Raw genomic sequence first — 19,556 nt, forward strand, 5'->3', positions numbered from 1 at the left:
TAATAAGGATCGTCGAATATTAATTAATTATAATTTGTTGAATCTTGATCCTACCCGTTCATCATCTCATATTTTAAGTTATTTTGATTTTTTTTACCTTCAGTTGAAATTTGAGTCAACTTCTCCTTTATACAATACTTTTTATCCTAGTATTTACAGTGTTTCCACGGACCGGGAACTATACGGATTTTCTTTATCTCGAGAAATATACGTGAATCTTGTCCGAGATACTGGAACTGTTTTTTACGCAATTGCGTAACGCGAAGGAGTAACTATTACATATGACAACGATATTATTCTATCTGATAAGAAAAACCATGAAACTACACTCGAAAGATAAAATATTTTTATAATAATTTCAATTTTACAAACAAACTATTACAAGAATTATATTTTGGGACGGATGAATGATAAGGAAGCAACAAAAAGTAGTCACGAGTGCAAATACGGTGGGGGGAGGGGGGTACAATATAACGAACGCCAGAAACGATTATTTGTTTACTTTTCAGATTCCTTATCAAATCTCTCTCTCTCTCTCTCTCGCTCTCTAACAATGTACAGATTGTGGACTTTACGATTTAAGTTTTCCTGCAATTATTTCAGTTCAATCCCATACCTATCCTTATGGTTTCCTATCTATTATTTTTCAAAATAAATAGTAAAGCAGGTTAAACTATTTTTTATTTTATTTTCTTGAAACCAAACACTCTTTACCATCCGGTATTCTGCAGAGTCAAATGTTTAACACTGTGTTTATAAAAATTGAATGGCCACACAATTTTGTGTATTATTTTTTTTTTTTTACTAATAGTAACTGGGATATTTATATATACCAATAAGTGCTGCAAGCTGTAATAAATGCTGCTGATTAATATCAAAATAAGTTATAATTTATTTTGTATAATACATCGGTCATTGAATACAAACCATAATGGGTTTTCTATTTGTAACTTTAACTTGCAAATACAGTAGAACCTCGCTTAACTGGAGTCGCATCATCATGATGCCTATATATTATATAACCTCACAAATCCCAAGAAAATGTTTTATTAACTGTGTTTTTCAGTCTAATATTTCGATATGAACGATATATTTAACTATTTACGGTAATTTTTATGTGCAGTAGGTTCCCAATTATTGAAATATTACAGTTCATTTAACAAAAATAAGATGGAAGCAAAACGGAGAAATATCGATCAGTATCGTCAAGGTCAACCTATACGCTCGCACCTACAGACTGACAATCTTGCACTGACACTGACATACTGACAATCGTCTGCTTCTGTCTGCTGTCACAACACTACAATATTTTGTGGTTGGGTCGTTGGGTGATTAGTAACCATGACAACTTGTGGATGTAGAGAAACCAAAGAAAGAATAGAACAAAGAGAAATAATAAGAGGTGTTTTACATCATTTTTATCTTTATCTTATTTTTATCATTGTTATTATTACCAGAAAGACTTAAGTACAGTACTATGATTTTATGGTGTTTTATGAGTTATTTAATATTTTTATCCCCATACTTCTGTTCTGAAACATCATGTAGTAGTAGCCTAGGATGACTACGGTATCAGTAGTCTTCTAGTCTACATTTTCATTTTGTTTTGTTCTTTACGTGATTTATTGCTGTACAGTAAGCAAGTTTTGTTTTGTTTGAGTAAGCATACGGTGTAGTTTTTATTAGTAAACCAAGGTCAATGACTTAACATATCACGGTTGCGCAATACCTATTGTATTTTGACTATGTAAAATGCAAATTTATAATCACGTTAACGTCCATTTATATAGTGTCCCGGAACGGCATTGTTCCTGAGTAAGAAACATATAAATATCATATTTAAATTATCCAGAAGTCCTTAGTTACTCACACGGGGAAAAAAGTTTTAGGCCTAAATCATTTGAAACCTGTACATTACATATTTTTGGTCGAGTTTTCGACCACTGGACGACCACTAGTTAAAGTTAATTGTATTACAACAATCTTTATAGTAAGCAATATAAGCTTGAATCGGACTTATCTGCCTTCAGCTAATCAATCATATGATAGTACGTTAGAGAGTAGGCCCATGCTGAAGTTTTACTTATACTTGAAGAATGACTTAATTTAGTACCAAGAAATAAATCACACCCCTTACATACACTGTGCTGTTTTAATGCTGTGTAGTTGATTGCTACTGTATTAACCTGTGATCGCATATTAATTCATTCATTAGGAACGTATTTAAAAAAATACTACTTTTATTTTTTTTTAATTTCTATGATTTATTTAGAATAACAGAAATGTGTAAGATTAAAATAAATTAATGTTTTGCATTGTCCATTTAAAGTTACATCATAGTAAATTAAAATTCCACTGAAACTTAAACAATAAAAGCCGAAATTAGTTATAAAGAAAACACGAGTTTCCTTTATATTGCTTTTACAATCGAAATATACATACTGAGCCACGGCTCGGTCCCCCGGTACTTTTCATTTTAAATATTCAAATAAAGTCGATTATTTTTAATGTTTTATGAAACGTGACATAGCAAATTTCCACGGAACTTTTTTTGTCGGCTACTACTTTATTTTATTTTTTGGTCAGGTTAGTTTAAAAACAGTAGATTCTGTATACAAAAAGTGAAATGTTCTAAATCATATTTTTTTATTTTTGGCTTATTTGCGTAATTTAAATTGTACGAGAGGGGCTTCCCACCGTGCCGGATTGCGCCGTGCGGGCATATTTTGATCTAGTGGCGGGTGTTTGGTGTTTTGAATAAGAATACTGAATTGCTCGTTTTAAGATCGTATCATTACAAATTCTATCATTTTAAGATTCGCTTACACTTACGAGAAATGCATTTTCCATTTGTACATTTCTCAGGTACAAATTTTATGAAATAACGTACATTATTGCTTTGTTTGACAAGTAGCTGGGGACCGAGCTTTGTTCGGGAAACTTTACACTTTGAGAGTATTCCTTGGTCAATGTAATGCTATCCCAAAAATAATAATTTGCGGTATTTTCTTTCTTGACATTTAACTTCTATTCAAATAATAATATCATAGTTTACTGAAATGATGAGATAGAAGAGTTTTTAAAAATTTGTTTGGTTCCCCTAAATGGCCGAAACTATAGAAATTACCCAGTATTTTTCACGCTGAATTCAAAGAAGACTATTAGTAGTATGAAAATCTTCCCACCTTCCTTCCTTTGAAGTATTAGTCACTGCAAGAACTTGGACTCGCTCCAAAACCAGAACCGAAACGTTTAATTTACCCTCAATTTTTAAAATGTAATAAGTTACAATTTTCTGGAAACTCAGGACACTTTCTGACTGAAAATAATTACGGTTGATCCTTGTTGGTGAGTACCAAAAAGGAACCTTAGGTATAAACATGGTTGTATATCCAAGTTTGGTTGTCCTTGATATTGCACTATTTCATTGACACTGACAAATTAGGGCTAGGCTGCACTATAAGTTAATTGGGAGTTTATTTGATATCTAGTCCTAAGCTTATAGCCATCTTAAGGCAAACATAACCAAAACCTAACCACAGACATATAAATATAAGTGATATAAATATAAACACTCATCCTCTGTAGGCCTAAAGCTACCTATCTATATTTTTTTGGGTTAGGATTAGTACTTTTTTGAGAGAGTGTCATTATGTACTGAGCACACTTAGATGATATAGGGTATCAGTGATTTATGAAATTATTTATTTATAAAAAGCAACCTAACGGAGTTACCTTAATGAAGCACCCAGTATTTAATACAAAAATTAAAGCTTATGCCTATGTATATTAGTTTTAAAACAGAGTAGAATAAGGCACCTATAATCTAGATTAGGCATTGATTAGTGTTTATAAACTAAACATGGATGAACCACTAAGTCAAGCTACTAATCCAGTTGTTCAGGCTAGGCTAAACTGAACTGTGAAAGCATCCATCTCAAAACGGCCACAACTTAAGAACAGATCCTAGAATTTGATTTATTTTAAACTTTATTTTTCTGAAATAGATAGCTAAACTGTCCAGTGCAATCATCCCACACTGCAAATAGCAACACTCAAACTTAGTCAGGTAAGCTAGTGGTAGGTTACAACTAATTATTATCCCTGTGACCGATTCAGTGTAACATCTGACATCAGTCAGAATCAGACGACATTATTGACAACGACACTCGTCGTGTCGTTTCTTTAATATACGGTATAATATAGTATAAAACATCTACCATATCCATAATAATGTTCTACCACTGCACCTAAACAGCAGAAAAAAGCAAATCACCAAATTCAAATCACCAAGATTCGCACAATATGACAAATTATTTATAAATTAAAAACAGTATATCTTCTGTGCCAGTAGTTAATGCGTGATTGAACTTCAAACAAACAAACAAACATACAAACTTTCACATTTATAATATTAGTAAGATAAGATGTATTAATTAAATATTAATTACTATTGTGTGCTCGTTCTATGCACGGGGATCCTCTAGTGGTCAGTTGAAACCTTCCTAAATAAAGAAAAACTATTGGTTTGCATATTTTCAGATATGCTAGCCAAACTATTATATACAAACAAATACAGTATCTGACAGTTTCAAGTAAAAAAAAATGCGTAATAGATCTATGAGGGGTACACTTCCATATCTGTTGGCACAAACAACTAAATTAGTAATATTGATTATTCGATTGTTCAATTCCATATATCGTTTGGTTAGTTAGGTTAGGTTAACCTTACCTAACTAACCAAACGATATATAGTTAAAATACTATACCTCAACCTCGCCATTAAACATTCAGGTTGGAAATTTCACTATCAAAGGTGCTCTTGTCCTGTCCGTACGGAACACTGAGTAATATGCGCTACCAACTTATGAATAATTGTTTAAGCCTACGAACCCAAGAGAAGGATAATTGGTCTGTTGGACGTATGGTCCAGCGAGCAGCACATAGCGTTGAGAAGACACATTAGAAATACGATTTGAGCATAATCCGTAACAATCACCCACTGTAGATGTCTCTAAACACTTTACACAACCACCATTGAAGTGCCGTCAACGAGTTGAAACCTTATATGTAAGCTATTGGTAACGCTTATGTAAAAAATGTAAGTTTCCCAGGCATATAGAACACTGAGTCAAAGTCTTTTCCCCGGTTATAAACCCAAAACTCGATAGAAATTCTATACACAAAGAAGCTCTATTTTCATTTACGGTTACCCTACACATTATTGCACTTGCGATTAATTAAATCCGTCATGTAAGGAAAAACGGTTTTAATCCAACTTGGTATGGATTTGCTTTTGAAACTTGATCTGAAATGATTGCGGTATTTGTAAACAATATTCAATGTAAACATATCAGTGACAGCTAGAGAAAAATAATCTTGATCCGAACAGCTGTTCGCTATTTCATATGATGATTATGTGATAAACATTGTGAGAAAACTTGACAAAAATCGCACAAAATTGGGTTTTAAACGTCCGTAAGTTTTTTTTACAAAGTAGCGAGGCCATATTTTAATAGCTAAAGACACTTTCGCCAATCCGGTGGATACATTAAAATGATTCGAGGATCTTGATAGGTACTCTCGTTTTCAGGAGAAGGCCGCGTAAAATGGCCTTTGGACCGTGACAGACGGAAGATAGACAACAACGGAATTGAGATAATAATTGATGATTGAGATAATAACGGAATTGAGATGAAACTTTTTCCGGATTCTTGAATGTTTAAAACGTAAAAATAATCTAAAAGTTGATGATTCTGAGCAATGTACAGACAAAACTCTAATTTTATTTATATAGATTAGTACCTGTGGTGATTTTTATTAGAAATTTATTGAAGTAAATAAACAGCAAAGTTAAAAACCATCTGACCAGTGTTTTTATTTAAAAAGTACGTAGGCCTATTTGATTGGCTTTGTTTTCTGAACTAAAATATCTATTTCCTGATCTATTTTTAGTTCCTGTTTTCGAAACATAATTTGGCAAAACAATTATTTATTCATTAAACAACTTGATCGAAAAATAATTTCTAAACATTGGAGGACAATTAAAAAACTTTTGAATTCTAATAAACCTAGCTGCCGTACCTGTGTTTTACATCGGAGAGGATTTTGATGAGAAAAAGTTTGATACACGTCACATATTTCAAATCCCACTCCAAACACGTCATGGGCTGTACCGAAACTGCCACGACGTTTTATGATCATAATCCATACCGAAACTGCCACGCCAATTAGTGAGGATTATAAGGGTGTTTTTGAGAATGATAGAAACACTGAAACTGCCACGGCGGATTCCTCAGGAAGGGGAGGTTGGTTTGGCAACGTGCAGGGAGAAACGGGAATGAGAATATCCCTCACTCATCACAGTGACGATTTTGAAACACAACACTTTACTTTGCTCATAACTTAGTTAAATGCTTTTCATGTCGCTACTTAAAAAAGGCCATACTAACTTTGTACTTATTTAAATCAAGTATCAATAGAAAATCCATTTAACTACCGATGAAGTCAGAAATAATTAAATAATATTGTTCTAAAGGATTAAGATTGCAATTGAATGTAAAATGTTTCTTACTAAATGTATTATATGAATGCTCTTAACCCGTTATAGTGAATTACTGGCGTTAAAGAACTCGATAAACACATATTTTATCATTAGATTTGAAGTTTTCAGTTTATAAATATACCAAGGTGTAGGTAGGCATCGTCAAAATTGCACAAGAAGAAACATAATCTAATGCAAATAATAGCACAACAGGATACGTGTCCTGAAGTACAAATAAAACACAATTGTGATAAATATGTTGATCATATTTGGCGAATTTATTGATTTCATCCTATACTATTAATATTTTGCAAAAAAAACACTTAACCTCGCCGTAGTAGTAAACCCTAGGTATTTGTTAAATCTAATGTTATTTAAATGGGGAATAAATATGTCTTGTTTATGGACAATTTTAGTAAGAATCTAATCAAACAAATTGAAATTCACTTAGTGTGCAGGTTTGCTGCGGGCTGCGGTGGAGGTAATGTATTTAGAAATGGGCTGGGAATACCGTGAAAACATGCTTTTCAGCAATGAGTTGGAAATACTGCGCGCACTGCGTTCCAATTGTCTTAGGAATTGGCGTCGAAGTTAGAGATCCTTTGTGATGACTAGAATACACAGAATTGAGTTCGAGTCTGTCCAGATTTTGTTTAGTACGAAATACAAATAAAATACAAGACTAGGCCAAGACATATACAGATACAATTATACTTGTATATATAAGGCGAATAATGTGTAGGTTTACATTAATAATACCAGAAAAACTTCAAAATTGATAAGTATACATTTTAGATACGGTTGATAAAAAATAAAGCCTAATAGCCTAGGCTACTTGTAGTGATAATTCAGGGTCACCTAATTCTGCCAACCTAGCAACCGGGAATAGCACGTGAATTTTAAGTATCAGGAAAAAGTCCATGAGTTGTAATTGAATTTAGTAAGACACCGGGAAATAAAAATGGTCAAATATTTGCCGTAAAATCCACCCGAAAACACAGAGCTTACACGTTTTGCGTAATCGAAAAACGCCATTGCGAGAAACTACTGTAGAAATGACCACGAATATTGGCGCAATATCGATAAATCATCACACACTAAGCCGCAAGTGCAAGATGATCATTAATTTTTCGTCGATCGCGAAAAATAGTTACGGGTGTTAAAATAATCGCTGGAGATGAATGCGAATGTTGCCGCAATTGTGAAATCATCACCGGTCATCATCATTGCTGTAGTAGTTTACCATCACAGTTATTTCTACGTTTGATCGCTAGAAATTATCACGGATTTGGCCACGATCGTAACATACGATCACGGATGTTCGTTTAAGTTTCTTACGCCGATTCTTCATTTTTAGGCGTTTCCGTGATCGCAAGTAATAATCTCGGTCGTTTCTATAATCACAGAAAATTGTCACGGATGTTACCCCTGGTGGGAAATCAACACGAATTTGTTTCCCATTTTTCTCATGTTTAATTAGAATGAAATGAGACTCGGTGTATGTTTTTGCATATTTATTTAGTAATATACCTCAATTATAAATTTCGTTTATTCACATATACAGGGCTGGGCAAAAGTATGGACATCACCAGTTAACTTTTTAATGGGTTACAACAAGAAAACAAAACTCTGTACACGTCTCTATATCACGCAAGTGAACTTTTTGTTGTATTCAAATTTTGTTCTTAAACCAAAAATGGGTTATTTTGGTGGCCCCATCGAGTGACACCTCATATTAATAGGCCATTAGTCGAAGAAATATATATCGAAGAAAGAATATCGACAAAAGCTAGAGGTATCTATCTAAACTCAACCCACTACAGTGACTGAAGAATGGTACGCGTTAAAATCGTTTCAGTTACTGTTACTCGTTGTTATATATATAATATGTGAAGCATTTTGCTCGACATCCTCCCCGATTTTTCTCTAGCAAAACCACTTATTAACACCACACTTTGTATAACAAAACGGTAGCCGTCTACTAACAACGCCGCGCCCTTTCTCTTCGTTTCAAATATCTTATCCTCCATCGAAAGACTATCAACTAAGTATAACTAACACACCAACACCCTTACTACTAACTCTCTGAAGGATGGCACAAAACTGTTGAGAAATACGGAATTTGAAAAATATTACATGAGTCAAGCTAATAGGAGGGCATTCCACTGAGATTCCACGTGAACGCCCCTCTGCAGACCATGGTTGGGTACAGTATTTGTAGTTCTGCAACCTAGCGTCTTGGGCGAATAAAACTATTTTTGAATATTACAGTTTTACAGTATTATATTAGTATTTGATCACCTCTCGTGTAATTAAAAGCGTCGAACAGATCATATAAAATGCAGTGTTATAAAAGTGGTAAATGAAACATAAAACTTGTTTCTTAGTGGTAAATAATTATTCATTAAAGCAAATATATTCTCAAGAGACGGAATAAATACTTATAAAGTAAATACTCTAACAGTCGCAACACTAAAAACTTAAATTAACGTAAAATAACTCCTAAAATATAAATACGAAAGGGCAAATCAATCACTTATTTTTCCAATCAACGTATTATTGTGAAAGAAAAGGTTAAGACAGAAATGGGAATTTTGAGTCTCCCGTTTCTCCCCGTCTATCTGGGGAATCCGCCGTGGCAGTTTCAGTGTTCCTTGCCCTCTCAAAAACACCCTTATAATCCTCACTAATTGCCGTGGCAGTTTCAGTATGGAGCATGATCGTAAAACGTCGTGGCAGTTTCGGTGTCCCCACGTCATGTTAATACGTTTACTTCCTTAAATTAAGAATGTCAGAATCTTCAATTAACAGGCCCGTAGCAAAAGTTAAAAGTTTCACAAATCGAATCGTTTCTACCTTTTGGACCGCAAAATCAAAGAACTTTATTGACAGCATTTAAAGCTGACTTCGTTAAACATTCTGTTATCTACATTCTTCAAAAATGTAAACATTGTGAAACTTTGGAATCCCATGGGGCGTAACTCAAAGAAAACACGTTAAATGTAATCGGTATATTTGTTAACCAGGTACAGGGCTACCTCTTGAATTGATATAGATAATAAATCGAAAAATAAAGAAATATAAGTTGATTGATTATTGGCTCTTACAAAAGGGTAAACAATCAAGGAACATGATTCAATTAAGTAACCACACATCACTGAGTCTATATCTTCATTCTTTCTTGTAAAAATCGCTTTGATTGTGGCTATATAAAATAGGGAAGTAATATTTCACTGTACAACGAGCTCAAAAAGCTCGAGAACCAGCAATAAGATGGAAATAACCGGCAGAACCTTTAACCATCCACTGGCTCGCTAGTCGCTACCCCAGGTCGGTCGGTAGCCTGGTAGCCCATCAATGGAACCCGTTAGGCTCGCCCCTACCTCTCGCCACAAAAGAGACAAGAATTTTGCCTTGTTCCACACGCCTTTGATTGTTTGAGGCGGGAAAACTATTTGTGTGCTACGGCCCGCGCAACACAGGATATTGTTTTCGTATTAGTTGGCCTTTTTCCAAGATGACCGTGACCGTTAACTTATTTTATGGACTCCCTTGGAGAATAATTCAAAACTACAAAGAACATTTCTAATCCCACAGTATACTAGCTATTTAAATTATAAACACTTTGGTGTTTGAAAAATATTTTTGGACGATAAATTTTGCAGCTTTTTGAAATCATCCAAGATGGCCGCTTGCCTCCAAGGACTCAACAATAGGCCTAATTGTGCGACTATAAAGGAATAACTTCCCACCTTACGCTTGCGAATTAGTACGGTACATATTTGTATCCACAGTTGCCAGGACGATTATTAAGACGACCAAAGATTACATTGACATTTAGGTATTTAATCTGTAGAATAGTAATTGTTAAGTAATCTGGAAGACAACTAATTAAAATGAAGTGCGAAATATGGGTTATGAGAGTGCTCAATGCCTGAAGCATAATCCATTTGTTTGAGGTGCGGATTTTCAAGCTTGTAGAACAAATAAATATCACAAAGTAGAAGGGCAGGGGTGAAAGTGACTGAAGTGACGGGATACCCGGGTGGATTTTCAGTGACTGGATTCCAGTGGTATGCGGTAAAATATATAGTGACTGGCTTAGCAGCACAAATTTTACGTGACTGGCTTTCCCATGCAAATGCGGTGGTGACTGCATTAGCATAGCATTTTTTACGTAATTATATTTTAGTATTTTTAAGAAAAAAAGAGATATATACGTTCAGATATGTCTAGGCTTAAGATATTTACCAACATATATTATATATATGTCATAGTCTTGAAATATATTGGGGGGTGCAACTGACTGACTTCCAGTGTATATTTTATGTGACTGGCTTCCCGGGCGCGGCCGTGTATATATATATATATATATATATATATGTGTCCATCCGCACGATAACTTGAGTAATTTTTGTCCGATTTTGATAAAATTTGGTTTGAAGGTGTAAGGCGGGATAAACTTGAATGAGTTCGCGAACCAGCATGATCGGACTATGGGAACGGGGGTTTATGGGGGGTTTTATGGGGTAAAAATAGGTTTTTCCCATTTTTGACCCTAAAAACACAAAATTTCACAATTTCTTTTTAAACCATTTTGTAGAGGTTAAAAAAACAAATAATTTAGTATATTGAAGCGTTATTATGCGCCTAATTGTTACGGAGAAAATTCAAGAAAATTGTAATTTTTTAATTCCCATGTTATTCTTATGGAGAATAAGTCAACTGTTGTAGTTTGCTTGTTTATGAACATATTTTGATTGATTTTGGAAAATACTTTTATTTCTTACTAAACTATTATCATTTTATAAAAAAAATCTTTTTTACCCTCCCTGTTGCAGCAAACCGAAGTACTCGTTAAACTAATTCTATTTAAATAGGAAATAAATGTGCTATTTTTATGAAGGCATTTTAGTGTAAATCCAATCAGATTAATGGAAATTCGCTTAGTCTGCAGGTTTGCTGCGGCGGGGGTATTTAATTGTTGTTTTATTTGTTGTCTGTCAAACCTTGACCTGAAGCTGAAGAAATTAAATAGGCCTATACTGTTTCTACATACAACCCTAACCTCACTTATTTTTCAGTGTTCGCAAGTTAGGCCCTATCACTGCTACGCCTCAGTCTGGTGCCCCTGGGGTAGACTATGTATTCAGCCTTCCCCTCGCCCCCGGGGAGTCTGTCACTCTCGTACCCTCCGCCAGCTCTCTTCTGTTCACCCCTTTGAGTGCAGTAGTGGTGGGAGCCAACGACTGTGTACAGGGTGTCGTCTTCAAGGCTGAAAGAGGCCAGGTGAGTCACAACAGCCGATGTTTGTGTTTAAAACTTCAATCGAAAATTTTTGCGTTGAATTGTTAGTGACAAAGGTATTTTTGTTTAAATTCATTAAAAAAATCGTAATTTGGTTTCAATGTTGAGAAATAACTACTGGTACTTATTTGAAACACAACTTCTAAGCGAGCAGTTATTTGTGAGAGTAGATATGAGATAGCACACTATCATTGTGAGATAGAATAGCGGGTCAGTAATGTATGGTATACATCCAACATACAGGTAGTGGAGGGGAGAGTGCTAGGAGGAGGACAGCCTGTGATTGGAGCCTCAGTAACAATCTACAACACAGCTGGTGAGCTGGTCGGCACACAGATCACTGATAACGAGGGACGTTATATCTTCGGACCTCTCAGTGCAAACACCAAGTACAAGTAAGAATGTAGAGTTGTTTGTTTTACCTTCGTTACTTAGGCATGGTTCTAATGTGCAAATGTCTTAATGTCATAAGGCTAGTAGAAAGAATACCTAAAGTATGCTAGAACATAAAACCAGTGCTTTAATTTGCAATAAAATATTTTTAGCAGTTTCAATATGTAAAATTGTAATATCTGTTGAATTAGTTTTCAAGAGCAATAGTGTTCAAAAAACTATTAAAACGGGAAACGTCTATTATAATGTATACAAGCGTTTTACAAGATCCAAAAATAATAAAATTATTTGTAAAAAAGTTGATCTAAAATAAGTTGAGATAAAAACAACATATTTTTTATTCCAGCTTTCATGTATTTCTAACTCCATTCTTATCCCCAAAAAGGCTTAGGTCCAAGCTAAAGGTTTGGAATAGTAGGTATCAGAGTATTTCTGATATTGTGTATTGTTTGCTCGTCCAGTGTGACTGCGGAGAAGGAGGGGTATGTGATGAGTGGACCCAACAACAAGGGAGAGTTCAGTGCTCACAAGCTGGCCGAGATCATTGTCACAGTCAGGGACAAAGCTGATGGGAGTCCTCTACAGGTAATGGGAAAAATATGGAACTCCTCAAGTAGCAATATAAAACACTGTCCATGCCTCAGTGTTGTTGAAAAATTACTGGTAGTTTATTTGTTTTTGGAGAAATAGCCGTTTGGCTTAGGAATACATTAAAGAAGAAAGAATGGATACATCACAAGATTATCCAAGAAGAAAGTTCTGGCAGTTGACAGCATGCAAAACGTTGAAAGCATAATTTATTTCATATTTCACCCCTAGAAGAGGGGCTTAGAAAGAAATCTTGACATCTTCAGAAGTTCTCTTGGCTACTTTTTGTATGCTGCCAACTACCGCAACTCTTTTAAAGAAACAAGGTTTCAAACTTTTTCTTTCAAACCTTTTCTTTGTGATTAAGAAAGTGGTTAGTCACTATAAAATATTTCAATTTTAGTGAGTGTATAACTGTGTTTCCTGTTGAGGAGACTCCCCACTGTTCAGGTTTTAGCCTGTTTTTCCTATCAAAAGCAAATCAATCCTATTCTGGCCTAGAACCAGTTACCAAGAAAACCTAACCTCAAACATTAAGATTGGTGATAAATAGGCTAACTTTTGAATTCTAGGTCATTTGTAAAATTGTAGTCTGAGTTTAAGTGTGTGGTAAATATAATATATGAAAATTAAATTGAAGACAATCTAGATCTATAAAATATTATATCTATTTATTCTCTATCAGTATTTTTTCTATAGTTATAACTCCATCCTAAAAGTACAATATCATCAATTGCTGTAAAAAAATAAAATAACTAATTTAAAAAGTGTTCTTAACATACCTGTTTTCAGCATTATAAATGCTCTCAAGTGGGAAACCTCAATTCTCCATGCTGTAACCTGGGAGTTTGTTTCCTATAGTAATGCATGTTACTGCCAGGGTGTGCTGCTCTCTCTCTCCGGAGGTGAGAACTATCGCCGCAACAGTCAGACCAGTGAGGACGGGACGATGGCGTTCCTCTCCCTCTCCCCTGGCGAGTACTTCCTGCGACCAATGATGAAGGAGTACAGGTTTGATCCTCCGTCGAAGATGACAGCCATCAAAGAAGGAGTGACAGTCGAGGTTATGCTCAGGTTTGTGTTTAAAATATTCTGTGAGGTAAAAAAACGTAAATTAAATCGATTATGTTGAACACCTCTTGGTTTGGAAACAGTTTTGTTTCTTCAGCCCCATATATTTAGAGCATTTTACTTGTGGGAAGTTGGTGCTTGCTCAGTTTTATTTTGTAATGTATTTTGATTTACAGTATATTATGTGGTAGAATTTGATTCAGTGGAACAAGTAAAGCTCTTATGCATCCAATCTTATGAAGTTATTTGTACACAAACTCGTATATGGGATTTTTTGAGAGGATAGTAGGCTTACCTGAATGGGAAAGAGTCCAAACTGGCACAGGAAACAAAACAGCGTTCCCTGTGTTTCCTGTGCCAGTTTGGACTCTTTCCCATTCAGGTAAGCCTACTATCCTCTCAAAAAAATCCTAAAATACTAGGCCTTTGTGCTCTATGTTACACCTCCATCCCCATGTTAAATTTGTAGCCAGATTTTTTATCAAAGTCGTCGTAGTTGATGTGAGCCACCCACAGATTGCTCTGATCTAAATTACTAAATTCTGTCAAATACACACACTTTTTTGCTAAGTCAAACTTAGGGAATGACTTATGGTGAGCTATAGCAACTGTTACGACCTATCAAATTGGTCAGCAACCAAAAATAAGGTTTAAAATAGAAATTTAGACACTAGTGCATTATGTGACAAAGTAACATATAACTGTGGTGTGTAGTGGTGAGAGAGTGGCATACAGTGCGCTGGGCACTGTGACATCTCTCAGTGGTGACCCAGAGCCTGGCGTGGTGGTGGAGGCTGTAGGGCAAGGGTCACAACAGTGCAGCCAACTGCAAGAGGAGAGCTCCACTGAGACCAGCGGACAGTTCAGGATAAGAGGGCTCAACCCTCAGGTAGGTCAACGTACATCAGCAGGTCGCTCAGTTAACCTTTGCCATTTACCAAAGACTAAAAATTAGATACTAGTGGGATTTTGACTCATTTTAAGAGAAAAACACTTTCTAAAACTCTATTTAAAATACCTGAATGGGAAAGAGGATCTGGCACAAGAAACTACACTTTATACTATACACACAAAACATTGTATAGGATATTTTACTGTTACTGACAGCAATTTTAACTAAGGAAGGAATGAGTGAAAGAGAGGCCTAAAGACAAGGCCAATGAAGCTAATGATTATTTAAGCCCCATTAGGGCTGAAGACACTAACATTTTCTAAAGAGTGAAAATATTTTATAGTTTTGTGTTTCTTAAGCCAGTTTGGACTCTTTCCCATTCAGGTAAGCCTGCTGCTATCCTCAAAGATAATCCTAAAATACTTGACTCTTATGCTGTACATCTTTAAAAAAAATTAAAGTTTGGGTAGCCTAGTGGTCATAGTGCTCGCCTTTAAATATGAAGATTGCTGGTTCTATCCAAGCAGGGTTATTTCTCATTTCTAGACCTAGAGGCCATTTGTCACCAGGTTATAAACTAATGATGCTTTCTAACAAAAGTTAAACTTTAGAGAGTTATAAGACTATGGTTTGGACCGATCTCCTACAGAAACACAAAAAAATTTTAAAGGCATTGACTCATTCAAAATAAACAAGCATACCCATATTGTTGTCCTCATGTAACCGCTGTCAACCAAATCACAAAAATAAAATACATTTATGTGCAAAAGTAGGTTCAAGCTTGAATTATTGTTGACATGATTTTATTTTAAAATAGTTATTATGAGTTAAAATTGGGAGCAATATTTTGTTTTGCAGTGTGAGTACTCGGTAAGGGTAAAGCAAGGACCACAAGTGAACCAACACATACAGCGAGCCACTCCGGACGGCATCCTGGTGAAGGTACGTCTTGTTTTCTTCTGTGGTAGTGAAACTGAATCAACTATAATTCTGTAGCACAGTTGGTTAGAAAGTGGATTTTGGAACCATCCAGAGATTGATAATTGAGTCCCTCTAAAATTAAAATATATGTAAAATTGACAAACAAATTATATACGATCAGAATGAAATCAACCTGACTTAGTAGGGTATAAAGCTTTTAAAGACAAAGATATTATGGTACATTTTAAAATCTAAAAGTGATTTATTTTTTCAAAATTGCAGTGATTAATAATTTTTGCGGAAACTTAAAAATTGCTTCAAAAGAGATTTTCAATATTTTAGTTCTTTTCATCAAGGTATTTGTAAAACTTTATCCACCAAATTACAATACTCAGGGTGTCTAGTAGTCGGGAAAATCGGGAAAGTCGGGAATTAGTATTGAATTTCAAAATGGTCTCGAAAAGTCGGGTTTTAGTCTTAAATTTGATTTCAAAGTCAAGAATTTCATTATTTTGCCGCGTTCGTCGTCTGGCGTTTACGTAACAGCGAAAGCCAATGATGATGATGTCTACACGGCCTCGGGAAATGTTCACGATTTTGCCACGATAGTGGACGACGACGATGACGTTTCCGAAACCGCGGGAGACGACGATGACCTTTCCGTGACCGCTGGGGACGACAATAACGTTACCGTGACCACGGGAGACGACAATGACGTTTCCGTGGCCGATGTTTTTGCCGCGATCGCGGAGGACGACGATGACGTTTCCGTGACCGCGGTAGATGACGATGACGTTTCCGTGACCGCGGGAGACGACGATGATGTCTACACGGCCGCGGGAAATGTTCATGATTTTGCCGTGATCGCGGACGACGACAATAACGTTTCCGTGACCGCGGGAGATGACGGTGATGTCTAAACAGCCGCGGGAAATGTTCATCATTTTGCCGCGATCGCGGATGACGACAATGACGTTTCCGTGACTGCGGGAGATGACGATGATGTTTCCGTGACCGCGGGAGATGACGATGACGTTTCCGTGACCGCGGGAGACGACGATGATGTCTACACGTCCGCGGGAAATTTTCATGATTTTGCCGCGATCCCGGACGACGACGATGACGTTTCTGTGAACGTGGGAGATGACGGTGGTGTCCAAACAGCTGCGGGAAATGTTCATGATTTTGCCGTGATCGCGGACGACGACGATCACGTTTCTGTAACCCCTGCAGTCAATGATGATGTCTAAATGTACGGTATGTGGAAGATTTCATGATAAAAAAAACAAATTTGTTAGTTCGAATTTTTTATTGCTGCATTATTTCTTTACTTGAAAACACCACATTATCATAATACTACTTTATGACAAAGACGGGGGTTGGTGTAGTATTATTTAGAAAATTTGGTTAAGCTATAAAAATTGGTATTGGTATCAAGAATCGAGAATCTATACATTTTGGTATCAACACCCACTAATTGTTGAAAAAACTAGTCTTGAAAAATCTGGAATTCGTCTTGAAAAGTCTGGAATTAGTCTTGAATTTTATAATGGAAATAAACTAGACACCCTGAATACTGCTTGTTATCAAAATGTGATCAATTTGATTTCTAGTCTTTCCGTCTGGCAATACCCATGTTTCTTTATGGATGTTTTTCCTAGGGAATGAAGTGCTTGCAATTGTAAAATTTGTGGCACACCAGGCTAATGGGCTTAGTTCCCTTGTTACTGTTACTATGCAAACTCTCTTTTTCACAATAGCCCTTCCACAATTAATTATGTCTTCTCTCTCAACTCTCAACCAACTTTAGCATCTCCTAGTATAATATTTACATCATAGTTAGGTATTTGACTCACTGACTGTTCTAATTGACCATAAAAATCTCCTTTCTCGTCATCACTCTTATCCTCAATTGCAACACATAATGTTTATCACGCATGGGTTTTTAAATTTTCGTTTTAATCTTACATAACACAGTACAATATTTTTATTCATGGCTATTCCCATTCCTGCTCGATGTATGCCATCATTTCTATCACTGTAGTGTAACGTAAATTTCCAGCGTTAATGATTCCATTAAATGGCCACCTATTTTCCTGCAGGGCTACCACATCCATTTTGTACTTTTCCAGTTCTCTGCTAATGATGTCCACAGCAACTGTCACAGCCAGAGAGCGAACGTTCCACCTTCAAATCTCAAGTCCTTATGACGCATCTAAGGTCGTTGTCCGATGTGTTCCATGCAGTCCGAGGCATTCTGTAGGTGATATTTAACCAGGGTTGTTTTACAAGGGAGGGTGGTTAGCCCGTCACCTCAACCCCCAATATGAATGGAGGACCTCACCTACTTCTGGTCAGCGGGTCCATTGGACCTAGCCGGGAGGACTGACAAGCAGATCCACCGACCTTCCCCCTATCCGCCACCCAGGGGACGCTCCGTATACGCTGAAGTAGGAAAGCGCACGGATACTTTATTACAAGATACACAAACAAATAAATACTAACACTAGGTACAAAGATACTTAATACTAGATACATTGCATACTTAACACTAACAAGTTGGTTCTAACTCATCTGTTCCATCTTCAGGACTTGTCCTTCAATGTCCACGTGTCTTCAATCGGCTCACGGTGTTGTTGTAGAACTCTTCAGTTTCTTCCTCTTGAAGTTTCTCCTCAGATATTCAATCTGCTCATCCATGGTTGCTTTCATCTCCTACATTTCATCATGTTTCTCAAACATTTTTCCATGGCAAATCCTTTAGCATTTTACTTTAAACAATCCTTTCATGGTTTCAACTATGTGGATAGGTACTTTTTGTTTTACTGGAGCAATACAACATTAGGTCTCCGTGAAGTTCTATAACCTCCTACTTCCCCCCAGAAGTTGCTACTTGCTTGTTTACTATAGTGATCCTCTTCTAGTTCTTATCAGTAGTGACAAGAACGGAAGAATTCTGCCAATTTTTTAGTGATGTCTCATCTCCTAGACCTGCTCTACATAGTACCTTCTGGAATGGAGCAAATTTACTTAGCTTTCTTGAATCTGTATTCTTCCTCAAATAATTTTGACAGGAGGAAAATTTTCATCCTGCATTCATTTTCTGCACCAGGGAATGAATTAAATAAGTAGTTTCTATGGAAACATTAACATTGTCAGTAGGTCAAGATCCTTTAGCCTTTAAAAATGGATAGATTGAGATTTTCCATTTTTATATTAAGTTGAAGTCAAATTTACGATGAAAACAAACGTATTTAAATTAAGCCCCCCAACAAATTGTACTGCTGTCAATTAGGATCCACTAATTTATGCCATATACTGATACCAACCTTTACATAACTAAGCCAAGCAGAAAGGCCTACTTGTTGTAAACTATAAGGAGTTTTGTTACGATAGCATTTTTACTTAGGTGGGTCCACCATGGCTTAAGAAACACAAAAACATACAGTATTCCTTTTATGCCAAGACATCTCTCTTCCAAAATCAAACATCCTTTGGTTGAAAATACTATCAATTAGATAAAAAAATTCTAATTTTGCCTGATGTGTAAATTTTTGGGATTTTTGTGGAGATAGCCAGCTAAACTGAATGGTAGAGTCCAAACTGGCACAAGAGACACAACACTTAACACTATGTACACAAAACAATAGAATATATCACATCCACTGACAGCATTTTCATCCTTAGTTGAGAATGCTGTCAGTGGCAGTGAAATATTCTAAGTTTTGTGTCTCTTGTGCCAGGACTCTTTCCCATTCAGGTAAGCCTGCTATCCTCACAAACAAATCTTAAAATCCTATTGTGCTCTATGTTACATGGGCCTTAACCTCACAAATGTAA

At 36.0% G+C, this 19,556-nt stretch overlaps 1 protein-coding gene across 1 annotated transcript in view; it reads left to right on the forward strand.

The window, feature by feature from the left end:
* LOC128990097 (BOS complex subunit NOMO2-like) overlaps window positions 1–19,556 on the forward strand; it is a 42,564-nt gene that overhangs the window by 21,346 nt on the left and 1,662 nt on the right. Inside the window, exons 13-18 of the mRNA XM_054412337.1 lie at window positions 11,629–11,833; window positions 12,095–12,246; window positions 12,706–12,829; window positions 13,713–13,906; window positions 14,618–14,792; window positions 15,654–15,737. Of these exons, the coding sequence (XP_054268312.1) occupies window positions 11,629–11,833; window positions 12,095–12,246; window positions 12,706–12,829; window positions 13,713–13,906; window positions 14,618–14,792; window positions 15,654–15,737 (934 nt within the window). The remainder of the gene's footprint in view (window positions 1–11,628; window positions 11,834–12,094; window positions 12,247–12,705; window positions 12,830–13,712; window positions 13,907–14,617; window positions 14,793–15,653; window positions 15,738–19,556) is intronic.

This window comes from Macrosteles quadrilineatus, unplaced genomic scaffold (assembly GCF_028750875.1).
Source record: "Macrosteles quadrilineatus isolate MER2022 unplaced genomic scaffold, UCM_ALF_1.0 Scaffold_3__2_contigs__length_128488019, whole genome shotgun sequence".
Classification (NCBI taxonomy): domain Eukaryota; kingdom Metazoa; phylum Arthropoda; class Insecta; order Hemiptera; family Cicadellidae; genus Macrosteles; species Macrosteles quadrilineatus.